General features: G+C 39.2%; 1 protein-coding gene across 2 annotated transcripts; it reads right to left on the bottom strand.

The window, feature by feature from the left end:
- Window positions 1–539: 539 nt before the first annotated feature.
- On the bottom strand, window positions 540–19,927 carry C1H5orf22 (chromosome 1 C5orf22 homolog). Of its 2 annotated transcripts, none has more exons than XM_005149999.4 (9): window positions 19,757–19,927; window positions 13,403–13,548; window positions 12,091–12,240; window positions 8,121–8,577; window positions 5,766–5,828; window positions 4,804–4,925; window positions 3,844–3,910; window positions 3,095–3,234; window positions 540–1,725 (listed from the first exon to the last, which is right to left on the bottom strand). In XM_005149999.4, the coding sequence occupies exons 1-9, from the start codon at window positions 19,859–19,861 to the stop codon at window positions 1,593–1,595; spliced, it is 1,383 nt and encodes a 460-aa protein (XP_005150056.2). In that variant the 5' UTR covers window positions 19,862–19,927; the 3' UTR covers window positions 540–1,592. The 2 variants fall into 2 exon arrangements, with proteins under 2 accessions (XP_005150056.2, XP_033923799.1); XM_034067908.1 differs by lacking the exon at window positions 19,757–19,927 and adding an exon at window positions 18,126–18,222.
- Window positions 19,928–19,942: the final 15 nt, after the last annotated feature.

The raw sequence follows: 19,942 nt of genomic DNA, 5'->3' as shown, positions 1-19,942 counted from the left end.
GCTGACAGCACTTGGGCACCTGCACCCAGTACATGCTGACGTGCTGCAGGTGCTCTGGTTTGTGACATGGAATAGGGTATCATCCAGGTAGAACTGTGCCATCACACCTCCTACTCTCCTCTTTCTGAGGCTAACATAATTCATAGAATCATAGAATGGCTGGAGTTGGAAGAGAGCTTAAAAATTTCATCCCGTTCCAACCCCCCTGCCATGGGCGAGGACACCTTTCACTAGAGCAGGCTGCTCAAAGGCCCATCCAGCCTGGCCTTGAAATTCTCCCCAGCATAGGAGTATACCTCATACCTTTGATCCAGTAGTGTTTTTTTTGTTTCCTATAACCCTACTCAAACTCCAGCAAAGAGCATCTTTTACTTTAAAGAAACAAAATGTACACAAGCAGTACGTGATCTGACTCCACTTAGTTTCTGTATGCAGTGTATGCCTATTAATGAAGTATTAAGGATCTTGGATCCAAGGCTAGCCATGCCTTGGTATGAATACATAAGCATGAAGGAATACATAAGCAATAAGAAAATGGGTCCATGGTAATGGAATTTATTCTACGGGGAGAAATATTTTAAAATAATTATATATTTACAATCTATAATATAGTCATATCTATAGCAAAAGTTTAAAAACACTGTAAAAGTGCACAAAATCTCTGCTATCAAATGAACTTCACTACTTGGGAAGAAATTACAGGCAAAATTTATTCATAATAAAAGACAATAATTTAGGTGGTATTTTGTCTTTCCCATTTTAGTATCATTCCCGAAGAAATCCTGTATGTTTTTTTTCTCTCTTTGCAAGTGGCAGTTTTCTCTAGAACCTGCTACAGAAGGTTTTACTGCTGACTTCAGTGAAGGTAAATCTTAGTTTCTGAAGAAACTGTCAATTTAACTTGTTACAGGATTCAACAGATAAAAGCATTCACTTCCACTCATATTTTTTATCCTCAAAAATATGCAAAAATGAAAATACCAAGGCTGTATCTGTACATTATATTAGTCACCAAGGGAATCCTCTAAGGCAAAATAAGATACTATTAATGCAACAGAGTATAAAGAAAAATTAAGTGCTATTTAGAAGGCGCAGAAGCCATAAGCTGCTCTAGAGAAATGAGAGGGGGATGCCTGATCATCTCTGTCACAGCAGCTATGAAATATCACTATGCAAACCTAATGTCTTAATGGCATTATTGAGGTAATGTTTTAAAAGGTACAGTGCAGCAGGAACAAGTCTGTCACCAAACTCCCTCAAAAAATGTTAATTACAGAAAATAAGTTATATATAGTACTTTTTTTAAACACTTAAGGAAATCAGGTGACAAAATACATTTTATGAACAAAACCAGTTTATCTTGCACCAGTTTATAGAAGCAAGACAGAAAAATAATAACCACAGAACTAAGCTGAACAAAGCCAGTTCAGATGCAGCTAACTTGGAAAAAACAATCTGCCTCAAACCTGGCTCTGGGTCAGCTTGGGTTCTAGTGCCACCTGCTGTAATAACAGCATTTTCCCACTTGCAACCACAGGTAATATGCAGTTTAAATTAATCCATTGCATTAGAGGGCAATATGTGAAGAAAAGTCACACAGAAGATGAGATGCTTGAGTAATCTAAGTGCACATCAAGAGTGCCATACACTGAACCTAATAAATTGAGAACTTTCTCTTGAATGATGTCAACCTGCTCTGAAGGGCAATAGTCATCCAAACTTGATCTGTAATAAGGAAATGAAAAAAGCATGAGACAGTACAAATATCACCACCATGACCACATTTTATATGCTTCTAATGCTCTGCATTGAGGCTGAAACCACTTTCAAACTGTGATGAGTTCTGTGTTGCAGTATCACTTCAAAGCACAGAGCTCCTCCTCAATACTTGGTAACAGTTTGAAAATTTAATATAAAGTCTGTGGCAGACCAGGAATCTGACCTATTCATCCTTCCAATTCTACTCTCTTTGTCACTCCAACACAGAACATGTTGGAAGTCAAAGTTAAAGCAAATGATGCATTAAAGGACTGGTGAAAACTTAAGATCAAAAAATTCAAATTCTACCAGTAAAACAGGTACAAAAACTTGAAAAAAAATCTTCATAATCCTTGGGATATAACATTATTTACAGTATCTATTAATGAACTGCAAAGAGCAAAAAAGCAGAGCTGACATTTTTTGGGTTTTATGTCTGTCAAGATCTACATAAATGATTCTGTTTTCTCTGCAAGAGTGGATGATAACCCTGCAGCTGGCATAGGAAATACAGCTTTCTTTTATTGAAGGTGTTAGCCATACTAAATCTGGTAGACAACAATTTCATGTCAGCTTCTGCTATTGTTGACTTCCCTTTAAGGGCTCACTTACTACTTTTGAAGTGATTAAATTACAAAAATTTGTTAGCAGATACACTGTTGTCTTCAAATTAAGTTTTCCCAGGACAGATCCCTAGTTATCCCAGGTCCCTGGCCTCAAACTCCATCCTTTTCTCCCAAATAAAAGCATAACTTTTACCCCACACAAACTTTTACTAGAGCTTTCTAGAATACAAATTTCTTTCAGCCTAAGAGATGAAAGCCACTTCCATCAGAAATTTTGGTAGAATCAAAAATCCTATCTGTAGTACAATAAGCCCTCAAGCAATAGAATAAAAAATGTGTGATTTCAGCCCATGCAGGCTTGCCCAAGCTAGCTTTGCTCTAACTAGCACAAGTAACACAAGTAGTGGAGAAGAATGAACCTCAGTGACAGCTATCAATCTCAGCACACTCAAGGCCTCATCACAGGCTTTGTACAGCCTGTGCTGAAGCTGATTAAGTCATGTTTTTACTGCTTTTGCAATCTGTGTTAGCTATTCTCAATCCCAGTAAAATTGGCTGGCAGCACAGAACCTTCCCTTAGCTGTGCATATAACTGTCAATGCCTTATGTCAAACTGACAACTTTATCAGATATCAATTTTCACTACACTGTAAGGTTTCTGTTTTAAGACAGAATATAAGAGGTACCAACCATTTCTATATTGATAAAATCATTTAGCTATGTAAGCATAGTCTGAGAATTTTAAAGTAGAAGTGTCTACATAGTCTTACCGAGCAATTGTCACAAGTGTGGGCTTAGGCATATCTTTTAGTAGAACTTTAATGGATTTTATGAGGCCTTCGATCTCCTCTTCAGTGCTAACATGGTGAGGAAGCTCCATATAATCACAGGTCAGACCAGCCTGATGGACCTACATGTAAATTAAACAGAGGTCTAATTTCTGATGATGAATTACTGATGCAGCTTATGTGTTCAGAAAGCCTCTAAAATAACATCCCTAGCCTTGCAGGTAACCTACTCTCCAGGCAGTAAGAGCTGGGCTTTTTTTTCCCCAACTTGTCCTTTAAAGAAAAAGAATAAAATTCAGAGGTTATATGGATTGCTTCATTATCTTCAGTACACTGGACTTCTCCTATGAATTCAAAGTATGCTGCAGTCCTTGAAAATGATAGGTCTGATGTTTTACATATAGGTAACTTAAGTTCTGTAAGGTATATCAACACACTCTGGTAAAATGAAATCATCTTCACAGGAAGCAGTTTGAGATGTCACAGTCCTGAGAGACCACATTAATGTTCTCTAAATATAAACAAGAATACTAGAATTTTAGAAGATTGAAATAGAAAAGCTGGCCTAAGTAACAAGACATATAAAAAAAGGAAAACTACCAAAATCTCACAAATTCAATGTGAAAATGAATCAAAAAGCAAGCTTTACATGAAGCATGATGTTTTCCCTCCCTGTTGAAGCTATGCTTCTGAAATGTGTCTACTTTCTGGTATTTTACCTGGTCACCTACCATTTCATAGTCTGGGCTTTCCATCCTGGTTTTCAAACTGTGAACCAGCTCAACAAGCGGCTTCATTCTGGAGTTAAAACAAAACCAAAACTTCTTAGAGAAACAGTTGGAAACATATAATTACCTTAAGTGTAAAAGAGAGGGATGAAAGAAAAAAGGAAGAAAGGATTTGGCCTAGGATATGAAAATGAACTTTTCCCCTCTATCATCTGGCACCTGAGAAAAATGGAAATTATCAGTACTATTGTAATGTTTCACCAGTTTTGGGTTTGTTTTTTTTTTTTTTTAGAAAGCCCCTATACTCATAACTTCCTCTGGCAAGGCCTCTTTGTAGCTCTTTTAACTCAGATCTAGAGAGAAGCTGTTGTAACTCAAAGTCACATGAACTTGATAGAAAATGCTTGTGGTCACTGTAACACAGGTCTGGCAGTAACAGGTGCATTTGATGGGGAAAATGTGTGATTTTCCTGTGAACAGAAAGCTTGGACTTTTGTTGTTTCTTTTAAATTGGAAACACTTAGTTTAAAAGCATGCTGGATACTTCTGAGACATTTTGTGAACGCTGTCACTCAGGTACAGCCTTTTATCCACTTCCATTTTTTCCACAGAAAGCAGAACCTTTGTGAAGTCTTTCACTGTGTCCTCCATAGTTTGATGCTTTTTTGAGAGCTCTGCTTCACACAAATCACTACATTTTTTGTCACCAAACGTGCCTCCCTCCACAGGCAACAGAACTTGCATGAAGCTTTACAAGGCTCATCTTGGAAAGCTTACCATGGCACTGAAGACAACAGACTGCCTTTTCTTTTGTTTTGACTCTTTCTCCTCTAAACTAAAGGAAAAATGGTAGCCTTGCATAGATCCTATCCAGCCTCTCTCCTTTTCTGTTAGCAAAGTGCTGGGGAAAACTTCAGTTCCCAAAGTATTGTTTAGATTTTAAGATATTTAGAAATCTCTTACCCAGGATATGAAGCCCACTTCTGTAGGGTTTCTTCATCATCACTGTCACACAAATCTGCAAATGCTGCTTCCAGATCTTCTAGCTGATGAATACGGTTTTCAACACAATCCAGCAAGCCCTCCTTTACGTAAGCACATATAAAAGTATGTTAGGAAAAAAAGAGGTAAGAATGTCATGGCTTATCCTATGATTTTAATTCTGAAATTACTGATCTACTGGAAGTAGGGCATCAGGAACAACTGATTCATTACTACAGAACATCTTTTCAAGTGAATAAGAATACCCGAAGATGTTATAACCTTCAGAATTAAACACCTGTATTTGCTCTTTCTTACAAAAATAAATAAATAAAAACCCCCAATAAAAGCCACAGCTAAATTCTGCCAGAATACAACAGAGAGCTAAGAAACTGTATATAAGTAATTACTGAATTCGTTTCTATAGCACTTAAATGCTCAGATTCCATGATTCTATGAAACCATGCTATGATTCTATAAAAATACTAGTTAGACATTGTTAGGCATTGAGCACAGCTCTGAATATCAAGGAAGAGCAAGTAGGACAGGGAAGGGGAAAGCTGGGTGAAGGAACAAACAGGAAAAAACAAACCACCAAAACCAAACCAAAGCCTCACCAAAGCAACGCTCTGTTGAGACATAAAAAGAACAAGACTGCAGATGACTTACTATGTTTTAATTTCTTCCTTGTCAATTACCACTTGTTTATGGAAATTAATCTTCACACTCATGCTAACTATTTATGCAATTCACATGTTTAACCAAAATGTTTAATAGGAAAGAATTCCTAAGTTGCTGCTGATTAGCATCCAGCCTACTGTATAGCTTAATTCAAGACAATTTCATTAAGCACCTTTCACAGGTTCCTTCCTTCTCGTAACTCATTATTATTGGGTAAGTAAAAAGAATCATACCCTCAAATGTCCAACAAGGAAATACCATACCTCTGTCGCATTTCTATGAGGCTTCTTGAAACTGTACAACTCTTGCAAAAGCTCATATTCTGTCTTTAAAAAAAGAAAAAAAGAGGCAAAAAATTAGACTCTTCAAACGAGAAACAAAACTTAAAAGCTTTCCTTCTTCAAAAAAAAATTGATCACCAAGATCATTACTCTAGTACTACAGATAGCTCTCTATAAAGCAGGTGAGGAAGAGGTGGTAAGGCTTGAGAAAACAATACTTCATGGCCTCAGCTAAACATTTTGCAATTGTTTAACTTAAAACCTGACTTCAAACCCACAACTTTGGAAGCTAAGTATTTACAATCTGTTAGTTAAAAAGTCCCTGAAATTAATCATACATGCTGCTGAACTAAGGTCCCAATTGAGATGCTGAGTAAAACAGAGATGGCAGATTTAGGCATACAAAACCAACAGGAGAATATGATCATAAAGGAAAACAGGACAGGTAAAAGCTTCAGGGTAGTTGCACAACAAGTTCACAACTAAACTATTACAGGGGTTTGTCAGCCCTACTCCTTGATCATATTCAAGTTTAATTAATCAAGGATAAACAGATCTTGTTATTTAACACCATTAAAAAGGTGAACACTCAATTTTTTAGAGCAGAGGTAGAAAGGAAGGGTAGATTATTCAACATTTATAGAAATACAAAGCGTCTTTAGGACAACATTTTGGATTTTAGTCTTTTTTTGGTGCGAAACACAATACTTTTCTGGAATGGTGAACTATATTTGTTTTTTAGCTTTTCCTTGGATTCTCACATTTCAAGTGTTAGCTTGGGAAATTTTTTGAGAATGGAATTATTTCAACTTAGAATAGGAGGAACAGAGTTAAAAAATATGAACTACAAATGAAATCATTATATAAAAAAGATACACAGGGTGCTCTGTGCAAGTCCATTTCCAAAAGTGGCTCCTAAGACTGGGAACCTATCATAGCACAAAACAAACAAACAAAAAAGGCACAAGAAACAGAACACCCACCCCCCCAAAAGAACAAAGAACTGAACTCCCCACCCCCTCGAAAAATAAACAAACCAAACACCCCTCCCAAAACTCCTCCATTATTTTATTCAGAATGTATTTCAAGCCCTAAGAGGGATATTGTCTTATATGGCAAGACCCTCATGGTGCTTTCCCTGTACACTTCTCTATGTGATTCAGAACAACTTGCACTGCACAATGTCTGAAAATACTGTAGTCATAAATAATTAATGTCAGAAGCTAACAGAAGTGAAGGGAAACTCTATCTTCTTTTTCTGGTGAACAAGGAAACAGCAGCCTAGCTGAAACTCAAAGATGCTGTATGTTCTTTAGCATAGGCTGAAGTTAAAACAATGTGAAAAGACTAGATTTAAATGCTAAAACCATTAAGGATATTGCAGAAGAATTTATAAACCTAAATATCACACCCAACTTTCAGGGCAGATTAGTTAGTTCCTAAAAATCCTGTTGAAGTCAAGAAAACTTCAATAGAGGAAGGTCAGGTTAGATATAAGGAAGAATTTCTTTACTGTGAGGTTGGTGAGGCACTAGAACAGACTGTCCAAGGAAGTTCCATCCCTGGCAGTGTTCAAGGCCAGGCTGGATGGGGCTTTGAGCGACCTGGTCTAGTAGGTGTCCCTTCCCATGGCAGGGGGATTGGAACTGGATGATCTTAAGATCCCTTCCAACCTGAACCACTCTATGATTCTATAAAACCTACTAACAGCTTTGCTCTTTTGAGGATCTATATATTTATGACTCTATACAGATGACCTACCTTTGCTGAGCAGCCAAGTTATAAATGAAATAGAAGGCAGAGTCTTAAGTGATGGCATCAGAGACAACAGCTGCTTGCTCATCCTTATAGTCAGCACTCCAGATAAAGGAAATGAGCATTAACAGCTTCTCATCAGGACAAGCTATTACTCTTTGGATAATTAACACTGCCATTCCTTTTGAAACACAGAAGCACACCAGTAGCATACTGTAGGAGGTAAAAAATCATACAATCTATCATCACTCTGATAAACCTTGTGGGTATTTGGAACATTACCTTTGGAAACCCAAGCATAATTTATGTCCCAGGCAACAAGCAGAAGTGAGCCATATACCTCTGAGCTTGAATATGCACTTGATACCGATTTCAAGTGTCAGGATCTACCCCTATTAGGTTGTTGTAATTCTTGCAGCATGCACTCCCTTAGAATGTCTCTCCTTCAAATATTATCATGAATCACAGAATCATGATTAGCTGATCTGCTAATTTAGCTTAGATGAAAATCTCCCCATAGACACAAATGCTAGGACCGATACTCTGTTGTGAATGGTGAGGGCTCCCCATTCTCATGCATACCTGTGTGTATATTTCTTTGAATGGATTTTTAACTGAAAAAAAGTCTAAGTCAATGTCTAAAACATATGCATCCCCTTTCTTCAGTACTTGGCAAACATCTTTAACAACATTCCTAATTGGGCATTCACTGTTTCTGAGAGAGCTTGAAGCTGAGCACTCTAAGGTTTGTGTCCTGTTCAGGGCACTTGTATTTTGCACTTCCTTTTTCTTCACATTTGGGGTGCTGTAATCAAGGTTAGGAGCCACTGATGAAGAGGCAGAAGCAGTGCTTGCTGTGTCATCTGTATTTAGCTTCAGTCTCTTAGCAGATGCTACTTCACCATTTTCTTCACAGTTGTTTGATGCTGCAGTAGGTTTGATGAGAATGACGTGTAAATTCAAAGGCTTCTGGTTTTCCAGCTGATCAGCAGGGACATAAAGACCATCACTTAAAAAGTAGTTATCTGTACCTGTTACCCTACAATTGACAAAAACTCACAGTTAGTATACATCTTTGCAAAGGACTAGGAAAAAAGAGTGTACACTTTAGGGCTACTGAGAAGAATGAATAGATGTTTGATGGGTAGCAAAAGCAATAAAGCTGTGTACACAAAATTATTTTAGTCTGCAGGTTTTTAAGTTGAAGGTTTTTCTACTTCTACTTCTTTATTGCTGAATAAACATATTAAAATATCACTCTATATTTTTCATGATAGCCCTGCAAGGTTTTAATGAATAAAAAAAAATTCTACATTATGTGCTGCTAAGATTAATTTGCCATTGAATTGCATTTTAAAGACACAATCCAGAATTTAACAAGATACTGTCAATATATAGCATATAACGTTTCAAACCTATGATATTTTGTGTTGGATTATGTTGGTCCTAATTTTTAAGGAAAACTCTGTTAGTTGTGTTTGAGAAGTACACTGAAAGACATTGATAGTGATTTAGTAAAATATTATGAATTTTGATCTAATAGGTAGCACTTGATATTTTTTTACTACCAATATAGATTCCATATTATAAGTGGGGGAAGCTGGTAACTTGAGGGTGAATAGATATGTATCAATGGAATCCACTTAATTAAAAAAGAAAACAATCAGCCAAATAAACAAAAGCAGCAATGTTAAAAATGTCTGCTTACAGTGAAAAATGAAAGAACCTACATTTTCAAGCCACATTTCAGTGTATTAAGCTTCAAGCATCATAAATTCAGTTTTAAAAACAAGCTTAAGAAAAAGCGTGAACTTCCGCTCACTTGTGTTAAGGCCTCGTTTGATTACTAGGTATCACCATCAATAAACAAAGACAAATAATTTCTTAAGCAGCAGAAATTTGAAGCTTTGTTCCCCAGTGTCTTGTGGCTGGATTATCCTGAACTTGCTAAAATGAGAATATCCATTGCCTATCCAGCCACTTGTTGCCAGCAAAAATTTTAGGAAGTTAGTATTTCTGAGGACTCTTTCCCTTTCTTCCTTCATGATTTTAGTAAGCCTAGAACCTAAGGAAGAGGTACGTGACCATCTTCAAAAGGCAGCTTAAAATGTTGTTTTCAAGATTGCTATGGTGACCAGAGGATCTGTGGGAGATCTGTACAGCCATCATGAAGTATTTCTACATGTGTGCTAGTTCTCCTGGTTAAACGTACCTGAAAGCACAATTTTTGTCTTATTATTTATGTTTATTTTAGACCCCAGATTCAGACCTGTAGAGCTTTAGTGTTTTATTTAAGGTGGTAAACCAAAGCATTTTTCTGTGTTCTTCTGTTAAACTTGCGTAAAAAGGTTTATTCCAATATGCTGGCAAAACACACTATTTGTACATGCCCATTCAAGCTGTACAAAATCCTAATGCAGTGAATATGGCGAATGGAAAATTGCCATGGACTGCATGAATCCCACAGGTCTCTGATCAGCACTTGAATCACAGGTTGACTAAGACTGTAAGAGACATCTGGAAGTCTCTAGTCAATCATCTGATCAAAGCAGAACTAACTTCAAAGCTACATGAGGCTGTCCAGGGCATAGTGCAGAGGAGCTTTGACTTTATCAAAGAATGGAGAATTCACCACCTGCCTGTGTACATGATTTAGTGCTTAACTAGTAGTCTAACTTCAAAACAAAAAAAAAATCTAGAAAACAAACGAAAAAACCCAAGCTCACATCAGAAAAACAGAATCATGGATGATACCAAACGAAAATTTTGCTAGCAAGATCAAAGACTAAACAGATAGAAGCTGAACTGCTTTTCCCATCCACCCCCATAAAAAAAGAAAAAAAAAAAAAGAGAAAATCTTTACATGCATTAAATGCCCAGTTTTGCCACAATGAAGATGGCAAACTTTGTCCTGACTGGTACATTTAGGTTCTATTTAGAAAATAAAATAAAAGCTGTCTTTCATCTTCTGTCCAGTGTTTTGCTCTAATTCTAGTGAACACAAATCCCTGAACTTCAAGGGTCAGTCAGTCCTAGTGCATTTAACCACGTAAGCACACCCTGAAGGGAAACTTATCAAAGGAACTAGATGAACACAGCTAGATATGAGTAGAGAATCAAAGCAGACCAAGTGATTTTTTTGGCACACAGCCCAAATATGACTCCTCTGACTATTTTGATCCTGAACAGTAAAAACCAGTTCGTCTTAGAACAGTTTTCTTAAGTATGTTAATATGACATGCAATTGAGCAAAAAGTAATTATGAATTTTGCAACATTTGCTAAATATCAGTATCCCCTTTTATTTCAGGCCAGTTTTATCAAAGTGATCTCATTTACTTAATTAAATCTTATTTTTATACTGTACTATGAGTTAGGTTAGAATTTGGCATTCTATGATTTACTGGTAAAGCAAGAAGGATATCCCATCAATAATTCTGTTTTAACTGGTAGAGAAAATAATGGATGCACTGAAAAATTACATTTTCCTTATGTTTAAAAGTATTTAATATCTATTATTATAAGATCCTCTGTTTATAATCCTTGATATGTACTCACTGGGTGCAATACAAGGTGGGTGAAAAACTGGCTGGACCAACAGATCCATGGTGGCAATCAATGGTTTGAAGTCTTGCCAACAGCTATTTACCAGGGATTGTTACTATTTTGATGTCTTCATTAATGCCCTCAGCAATGCACTCTTAGGAAGTTTGCAGGAAGCACTGAATCTTGGGGAGTAGCTGATACACTAGAAGACAGGTTGGCCTCCTGAGTGACCTAGACAGCCTAGAGGAACAGCCTACAGGCATCTTATTAAGTTAAAATAATATACATACAAGGTCCTGCATCTGGGAAGGAATAACATGCAGCAGTACAGGGTTGGCACAGACAAGCAAAAACCTTAAGAACAGGAACTGGTAATCCCAGCAGAAAGCAATTTGAGCATGTGTGAGCAGTACACTCCTGCAGTGATGAAAACTAATCACAAAATTTCATTGTATAAGCAAAGGTCAAGGGAAGAGATTTCTCTTATTCAGCACCAGTGAGGTCACATTTGAAATAATCTGCCCAGGTTTGGGCCTCCAGGACAAGAGAGACATCTATAAGCTGAAAATCTAACAAAGGGCTGCTAAGGTGATTAGAAGGCTGGAACACAGGATGAACAAGGGGAATCTGAGGGAACTGGGCTTGTTTTGTCCTGATAAAGGAAGGCTGAGGAAGATGTAATTGCTGCCCTGTTACCCTCTGTTACCCAAATCCTCTCTTAAAAATGACTGCTTTCTGAGATGTTTTTTACTTGAATGAGACCTAATTTAAAACCTGGGTAGCTGGAATGAAATGTGAATAGCTAGAATTACCTATTTAAAAAAAAAAAAAAAAGGCACGTCTTCACTGTGCCCATTCACACAAATAGTCACATTAGGTCCTAAGGAGATCACAAATAGAAATGAAATTTTTATCTTTATCCAATAATATATATATATAAAAAAACACTGATGAAAAGCTATAGAGATAGCTTTTATACTGCTAGTATAAATCAGCAGAAAATTTACCTGATTGTAGTTGTTGATATATCTTTCCCAATTAAAAAATTGTGTTTTCCTTCTGAGATCTGCTGAGCCCAGGGTGGGTGAAGCCAAACCACCTGAGAAATATGGCCAGCATAAACAGCAGGCATAATCCAGTTCTCAATACTTAACTCACTGTAATGAATTCAGAAAAACAGGAAACAACACTGTTACCTTCCCTGTCAAGAGCACCACAAACATCTTCAACATCTTGAAAGCCCCCATGCAAATTATCTGAAATTAGAACCCTGTGTAAGGATCACACCATCAAAGAAATAAAAATGAGATCTTTATTCATAAAACAGACCAACAATGTCTATAGCAGATTTTTTTAAAGTCAGGATTATACAGTGCAATCAGCTTCACTCTTAGAATGGCACTTTGATTATAAACTACATATCTGTGTTGTCCTTTTTCTCTTGATCCATCAGACAGAGGAAAGCGCAAGGAGCATCATCAATGCTATTCTTAGTGACTTCAAACTGACCTCGTAAGAGTATTTTATTGTAAACTGATCTAAGTAGATTTAAATATAATCTCAGTAATTAAAAAGAGTCAATTAGTGTCTACAGATTAGCATCTTTTCTCATTATCAACACCCTTTTTTTTCTTCAGGTCTACAATATAGCCCACAAAACTTTTTATTTATCCAACAAAGAGAACAAAATCTTGACTATGGGTAGGATAACATAGGTACTTACAAGCATCATCCTGTCATTGCTGCAAATTACCTCAACATGGAAGCAATCAACATTTATTTTAAAACAGAAAGACAACAGCAGGGATCACTCTGTGGCTTGTTACCTACCTACCTAAGAAGCCAGGGAGAAATACTGATCTTAATGATCTTAGCAGGAAAATCTTACTCAACTTCCCATACTCACCATGTCAACACAGGATAGACTATTTCAATTTCAAAGTCAATTTTTCAGTGTGAAGAGAGAAAGGCTATTTTAAAATCACAGCTCTTCAGCCAAAGCATACACTGAGTGATCTTCTGTTACCCAGAGGAACAACTTGGGCTAATAACATGATATACTACTGAACAACTGAAAAAAGGAAATTCATACATCTTAAATTGCTTGATATGCAACATAACCATTTGACTGCATTCACAAAACACAACTTTTTCCAATTAAAAAAAGTTTTAGGCATAAGTGAAAAGGAAAAAGATACTACTTGAACCTGACTTATGCCTCTTTGGTTCATATTTCCTATGCAGTCATACCAATATTCAGTGTAAATCAAATGCAGCAAGAACTAGACTTAGCACTCTGATGCAGTATCTGGGACTTACTTAAAAAGAGCTTCTTTGTCATATACAGTGTCTGCAGGCATATTCACAGGAATAAGAAGGTCTGGATGGGAATCGAGATGAACAAAGGTGATGTTACTGCCAGGAAGATGCTTTGAACCAATGGCACGATAAATGAAAGGCAGCACCTGAAACACCACAAATAAAAACACTTGAATTATAACCAGTGAGCTGAAAAATTGACAGCTTTGACAGCAAAAACACCAGTTCCACTCTTATTTCTTTAGAATTTGGATTAGAGGAGGAGGCAGAGGACAATACAAAGGGGAAACAACTCCAGTGGCAGGACAGCTCATGAACTGTAATCATTATGAGCCCAAGTGTTTCACACAAGAAGCTGCTGAAGAATCAGCATTTTACTCCCTCTTTCCTGCTTTATAGGAAGTCTTGTTTGCAGTAGCTCCTCTCACTAATCATTCAACTCAATTCCTAGTTGTTTTGTTGTTTTGTTTTTTTTTCATTTACAACTGAACCCCATGAATTCCTTTCCTCCTCTGCAGAACATTGCTCTTGCATTGCCTTATCCATGCTATCAAGCTTCCTCACCATATGGAGAGGAGATACAAACATTTAATTACTTGTGTTTTATAAGTTAACTGATATAGGAGCGAAAACTGTCCCCATCGTGATTTAAATTTCAGCTGATCTTCAAAATTATCCCCCTCGCAGAAAGGGCTTAATTCCTAATCACTACATGATTTAGTGGCTGCAATAAAGAGGCTACTTTTCTCAACTGCCCAACATCATTGACTGCTGAAGGTGAAAACCCAGGAGATAACTCATCAATAGATAGCATAGCAAACCACTGAAGTGAAATAACATAGGGTACTAAAAATGTGAAAACTGATGGCTGATTCCTGATACCTCTTAGAATGGACTGCAGTATATGAAGTGTTTCCCACAGCAACAGGACAGTAACTGCCTTAGCTGACAGAGCAAATCCATCCAGGATTGTGCATTACAGCCCTGTTATACAGGGAATGTGAAGACTGTAAAGGTACTGGGCAACAAAACTTACACATGATCTCTACATTACAACAGAAATGGAGCTATGTTGGGGTTTTTTTTTGGCAGAAAACTGAAGCCTTGGGTGATATGGTTTAGTATGAGGTGTCCCTGCCCATGGCAGGGGGGTTGGAACTAGATGATCTTAAGGTCCTTTCCAACCCTAACAATTCTATGATTCTATGAAATCCTGCACACTGCATGGACATACATTTACACATGACTACCAGCTGAAATGTGACTGTATTCCATCTGTCTAGGAATAAATTCCACCTTCTACCCAGTACATGTGCAGTAATATGTATACTGCTGTAATAGTAGCTAGCACAAGATAAAAAATAACAAGTGTTCCCTCCTCCATGACTTTCACTTCTTCAGAAAAAGGAAGTAACCTGAACAATCTACCTTTGCAATTAAAAGTAGTTTCATCTCAGGCAACTGTTATCACAGATTGTGAGACCTTGCTACCACCTGATTTCAGGTACTTGTAGAGAACAAGATCTTTTGAGTTTCCTTTTCTCCAGGCTGAACAACCCCAGTTCTCTCACCCACTCCTCATCAGACTTGTTCTCCAGATCCTGCACCAGCTTCATTGCCTTTCTTTGCACATGATCCAGCAACTCAATGTCTTTCCTGCAGTGAGGGGCCCAAAACTGAACACAGTATTCAAGGTATGGCCTCATGAGTGCCAATGTCCTGGTTTTGGCTGGGATGAAGTTAATTTTCTTCCAAGTAGCTAGTATAGCGCTATGCTTCAGATTTAGGATGAGAATACTGTTGATAGCACATTGATGTTTTAGTTGTTGCTAAGCAGTGTTTACACGAAGTCAAGGACTTTTCTGCTTCTCACATGAAGTGAGAAGGCTGGGGGTGCACAAGAAGTTGGGAAGGGACACAGCTGGGACATCTGACCCCAACTGACCAAAGGAATACCCTATACTGTATGATGCTATGCTCTATATATAAACTAGGGGAGAATCTGGCCAGGGGCCACTGCTCTGGAACTGTCTAGGCATCAGTTGGCAGACAGTGAGCATTGTGCACTGCTTGTTCTAGATATTATAATTATCTTATCATTACGATTATTATTTGACAGTCCTTTTTGGTGCCCAATGTGGGATATGAAGCATTGAGATACTGACACATCTGACCAGAGCCTGCAAAAAAACTGTTATAAGCATTCATTATATTAGTTTAATGGTTACTGATCCCAATGTCAATTTATTTTCTCTCAAGAGTTGCTGTGAATGTTCTCAGATTTGTGTTCTGTAACACTTAAACTGCTGCATATGTTCCCTTTAGTGTGCTGTTTTATCACTTCTGGGGGCTGTGGCAAGGTTATAATTTGGCTGCACTTTGTAACATTGGTTTATGATACTATTAAATAGCTGGTCCTGAGACTGATCTGGTATTTGTACTCAGCATTGCCACTATCTTGTACTTCGGGAGCCATCTATTGGATACTATCAATAATTACACCTTCCACCTTTTCTCAATAGAGTCAATCTGTGGGGGAGATACCTTCCTCCAGCTTCTCCTTCTCCTCCAGGCTAATTACAGTCGCTCCTGAAAATTTTTAATATCCTCAGGATGTTCAAACCAGCATGCTCCTATACCTATATCTCCTAAATGTGCTTCAGGTCTTGTTTACAGTTAAACAGCTAAGAATACCACCCAGAGATCTGCCCAGAGACTGGACATTTATGAGTGGCAGGGTGTGTGGGATAGTATGAGCAAGGACCTAGGACAGTGGGCACCTCTAGTGTTTTGGAATTTCCTCCCTGAACAAGTGCAGAATCTGGAAAAAAACAGTAAAACATGTTACCCTAGCAATTCGAGAGACACAAATCACTGCTACGTGCTGGGGCCTGGCCCATGCCTAGAGAGTCCTGCTCAACACTCTTCAGTATCCTCAAGGAGCTTCAAGGAGAAGAGGCAGTCTCTGGATCTGACAACAAAAGGACAGGGACTGCAGCTGCTCCAAACCCCAAGAGAGACACAGCAGCTGAACCAAAGAACCAACCTGTGCCAGTATCAGTTGCCCTTATACACAAGAATACTGGAAGTCAGCCCATGTGGTAAGGGATGAAGGAGCTTCTTCTAAGAGGGAGCAGGAGGAAGTGGATAAGGCACACTTCCCTGAAGTAGGACCTCCACAAAAATAGGAAGAGTAAGATAAATAGCCACTGCGTGGGGAGGAGTAAGGGGTTATAAGTCATAAATGAACAGTAACCACCTGATCTCTATTCCTGAGTGAGCTGCAAGATACGCAAAAAGATTTCAACCATTATCCAGGCAAGCACAATGTCACCTGGCTGCTCTGGTGTTAGAATAACAGGACCAATAGCCTGGAATTAGAGTGCATGGAAGCCAAATAGGTGGTGGGATCTCCTTCTAGTGACAACCCACTCACAATCTAACAGCCCCATATGACCTGTGCAGAAGTCTGAGAGAGAGTAGAGACTAATAGTAGACTATCGTGTCCTGAATGAAGTCACACCACCACTGAGTGCTGCCATACTGGACATTCTAGAACTTCAATATGAACTGGAATCAAAGGTAGCCAAGTGGTATGCCACAACTGATATTGCCAATGTATTTTTCTCAATTCCTTTGGCAGCAGAGTGCAGGCCACAGTTCGCTTTTACTTGGAGGGGCGTCCAGTTCACTTGGAACCAGTTGTACCAGGGGTGGAAACACAGCCTTACCATCTGCCATGGACTGATCCAGACTACACCGTTCAAAGGCAGGGTCTCCTCTACACATGCAAGTGATGCTACATGCACTAAGTGGGCTACACTAATTACACAATGAGCTCAAATATGAAATCGTGGCCACTAGTCCATGAATTCTAGAAGTCATCATGGACTGGCCAGAGGGCAAAGATTTTGGAATGTCACCAGAGGAGAAGGTGACATGTGCTAAGTAAGCCCCACTGTACAACAAACTCCCAGACACTGAGAAGCAATATGCTTGAAGGGTCCCACCATATTGTCTGAAAGCATCAGAGATGGAAGGCAGCTGTATGGAGTTCCCTACAATAAGCCGCAGAAACTGCTGAAGGAGAGGGTGAATCGAGTAATTTTACAGAGGTGAAAGCCATCCAGCTGGCCTTGAACATTGCTGAATGAGAAAAATGGCCAGTACTTTATCTCTACACTGACTCATGGATGGTGGTAAATGCCCTGTGGGGGTGGTTGCAGCAACGGAAGCAAAGCAATTGGCAGGTCCTTCAACCCTTCTGGGCTGCTGCATTGCAGCAAGATATTGCTGCCCAGGTGCAGAACCTGGTGGTGAGGGTACGCCATGTAGGTTCTCATGTACCCAAGAGTCGGACCACTGAGGAACACCAGAACAACCAACAAGTGGATAAAGCTGCCAAGATTGAAGTGGCTCACGTGGACTTAGATTGGCAACACAAAGGTAAATCTGATATAGCCTGACAGACCCATGACACCTCAGGCCATCAAGGCAGAGATGCAACATACAGATGGGCTTGTGATCGAGGGGTAGACTTGACCATGGACATTATCACACAGTTTATCCACGAATGCAAAACATGTGCTGCAATTAAGCAAGCCAAGAGGTTAAAGCCTCTTTGGTATGGAGGACGATGGCTGAAGTACAAATATGGGGAGGCCTGGCAGATTGATTATACCACACTCCCACCAACCCACCAAGGCAAGTGCCATGTGCTTACCATGGTGGAAGCAACCACTGGATGGCTGGAAACTTATGTTCTCACGCCACTGCCTGGAACATTATGCTGGGCCTCGAGAAACACATCTTGTGGAGACACAGTACCCCAGACCCTAGAAAGAGCTGAGTCAGACACTAGGACTCATTTCTGGAACAACCTTATAAATACTTGGGCCAAAGAGCATGGCATTGAGTATATCACATCCCCTACCATGCACCAGCCTCCGGGAAAATTGAACTGTACAATGGGCTGTTAAAAACTACACTGACAGCAATAGGTGGTAGGACTTTCAAACATTGGGATACACATTTACCAAAAGCCACCTGGTTGGTCAACACCAGAGGATCTGCCAACTGGGCTGGCCCAGCCCAGTCAGAACTTTTACATACTGTAGACGGGGATAAAGTTCCTGTGGTGCACATAAAGAATCTGCTGGTGAAAACAGTCTGGGTTATTCCTGCTTCAGGTAAAGGCAAATGCAGCCATGGGATTTCTTTTGGAGAAAAGGAACACCAGTGTCAGCAAGGGACTATACGAAGTTTTTGTCAAGTTCTTAAGAGTTTGAGATGAACAGCCATTTATGTTTTATGCAAGACTGACATACTGAAAGCACAGTGTATACATTTAGTATGAGTAGACTTGAAGCTAATTGAAAACATTAGTATAGACAGTAAAACAAGGAATGATCATTAGTAGTCATTGTCTCAGCATTCCCACAACAGTAACACTCTAAGTCCTCGGTTACCATAAAAAATCAGCTATCACAGCATCATATATTTTGCTGAGTCTTAGCAACAATTATCTGCATTAAGCTACTTACTTGCAAATTCAGAACATTATTTTAAATTTTAATAAGTTTTTTTACACTGAAATTTTCTGTTTGCAAATAATCTAATTTAGAATCTGCTTACTTAGGACTAAGGCTTCAGCTTATGGCTATAAACAAACGCTATGGGGAAACAGAAACAGTAGTTCAAAAGCAATTCCTTCTTTACTCCCCTCTTCAATAACTTCACTAAAAAAAAAAAAATCAAATTTCTCATCAAGTAGCAACCAATCTGCTTGTTAGAATATGACTGTATTTACTAATTTGCTAACATGTCACGCACTGAAGAGCTGAGTTTCCAAGTACTGCACTAATGCCCAGCTAATTTTAAGAGCAGTGTAATACAGGCGTTATTACAACTACAGCAATCACAACCCACATAATAATATTTAAAAACATAAAAAGCCAGCAATAATCACTTAAAGAGATACAAAAATTCCTCCGTGTGATTAATTAGCTTAACCACTGAACTGGGAAGGAACTCATATCAGGTGGGCACTGAACTTCATTTATGTTTCAGCAGTGACAGCGAACGCAGGTTTAAGATCTGCGCACGGCTGTGGAGGCGGGGATTACTGTTCCCAAGGAAGAGTCCGGAGCCGGGAGAACCTGGCTACATGGCAGGAAGAAACTGCCGGTGAAAGTACAGGGGAGCAATCAACCGGACACCTCCCTTCGCTTCCACCTACCGGACTAAGCCTCCACGCCGCACAGAAAGAAAAGAAACAAACAAACGAAGTTACTCCCTACACAGCCCCCGAGGGACACCTCGTTCCGCCGCCCAGTCCCACCGCCAGGCACTCACGTCCTGGTGATCCTCCACTACCCACACCGGCAGAGCCGGGTAAGCCCGGAGGCAGCCGCCTTGGGGCCCAGTCACGCTGCCGGCCATCGGGCCCCCGCCGTTCATGCCACGGCGACGGTCCGGCTTCGGCGAGGGCCAGGTTTCACGACCCGCTCTCACTCTCCTTCCTTCTCTCCCTCCCAGCGG

Source organism: Melopsittacus undulatus, chromosome 1, assembly GCF_012275295.1.
Source record: "Melopsittacus undulatus isolate bMelUnd1 chromosome 1, bMelUnd1.mat.Z, whole genome shotgun sequence".
Taxonomy (NCBI): Eukaryota; Metazoa; Chordata; class Aves; order Psittaciformes; family Psittaculidae; genus Melopsittacus; species Melopsittacus undulatus.
Note: the sequence above shows the minus strand (reverse complement) of the source record. Positions and strands in the feature narration are given on the sequence as shown.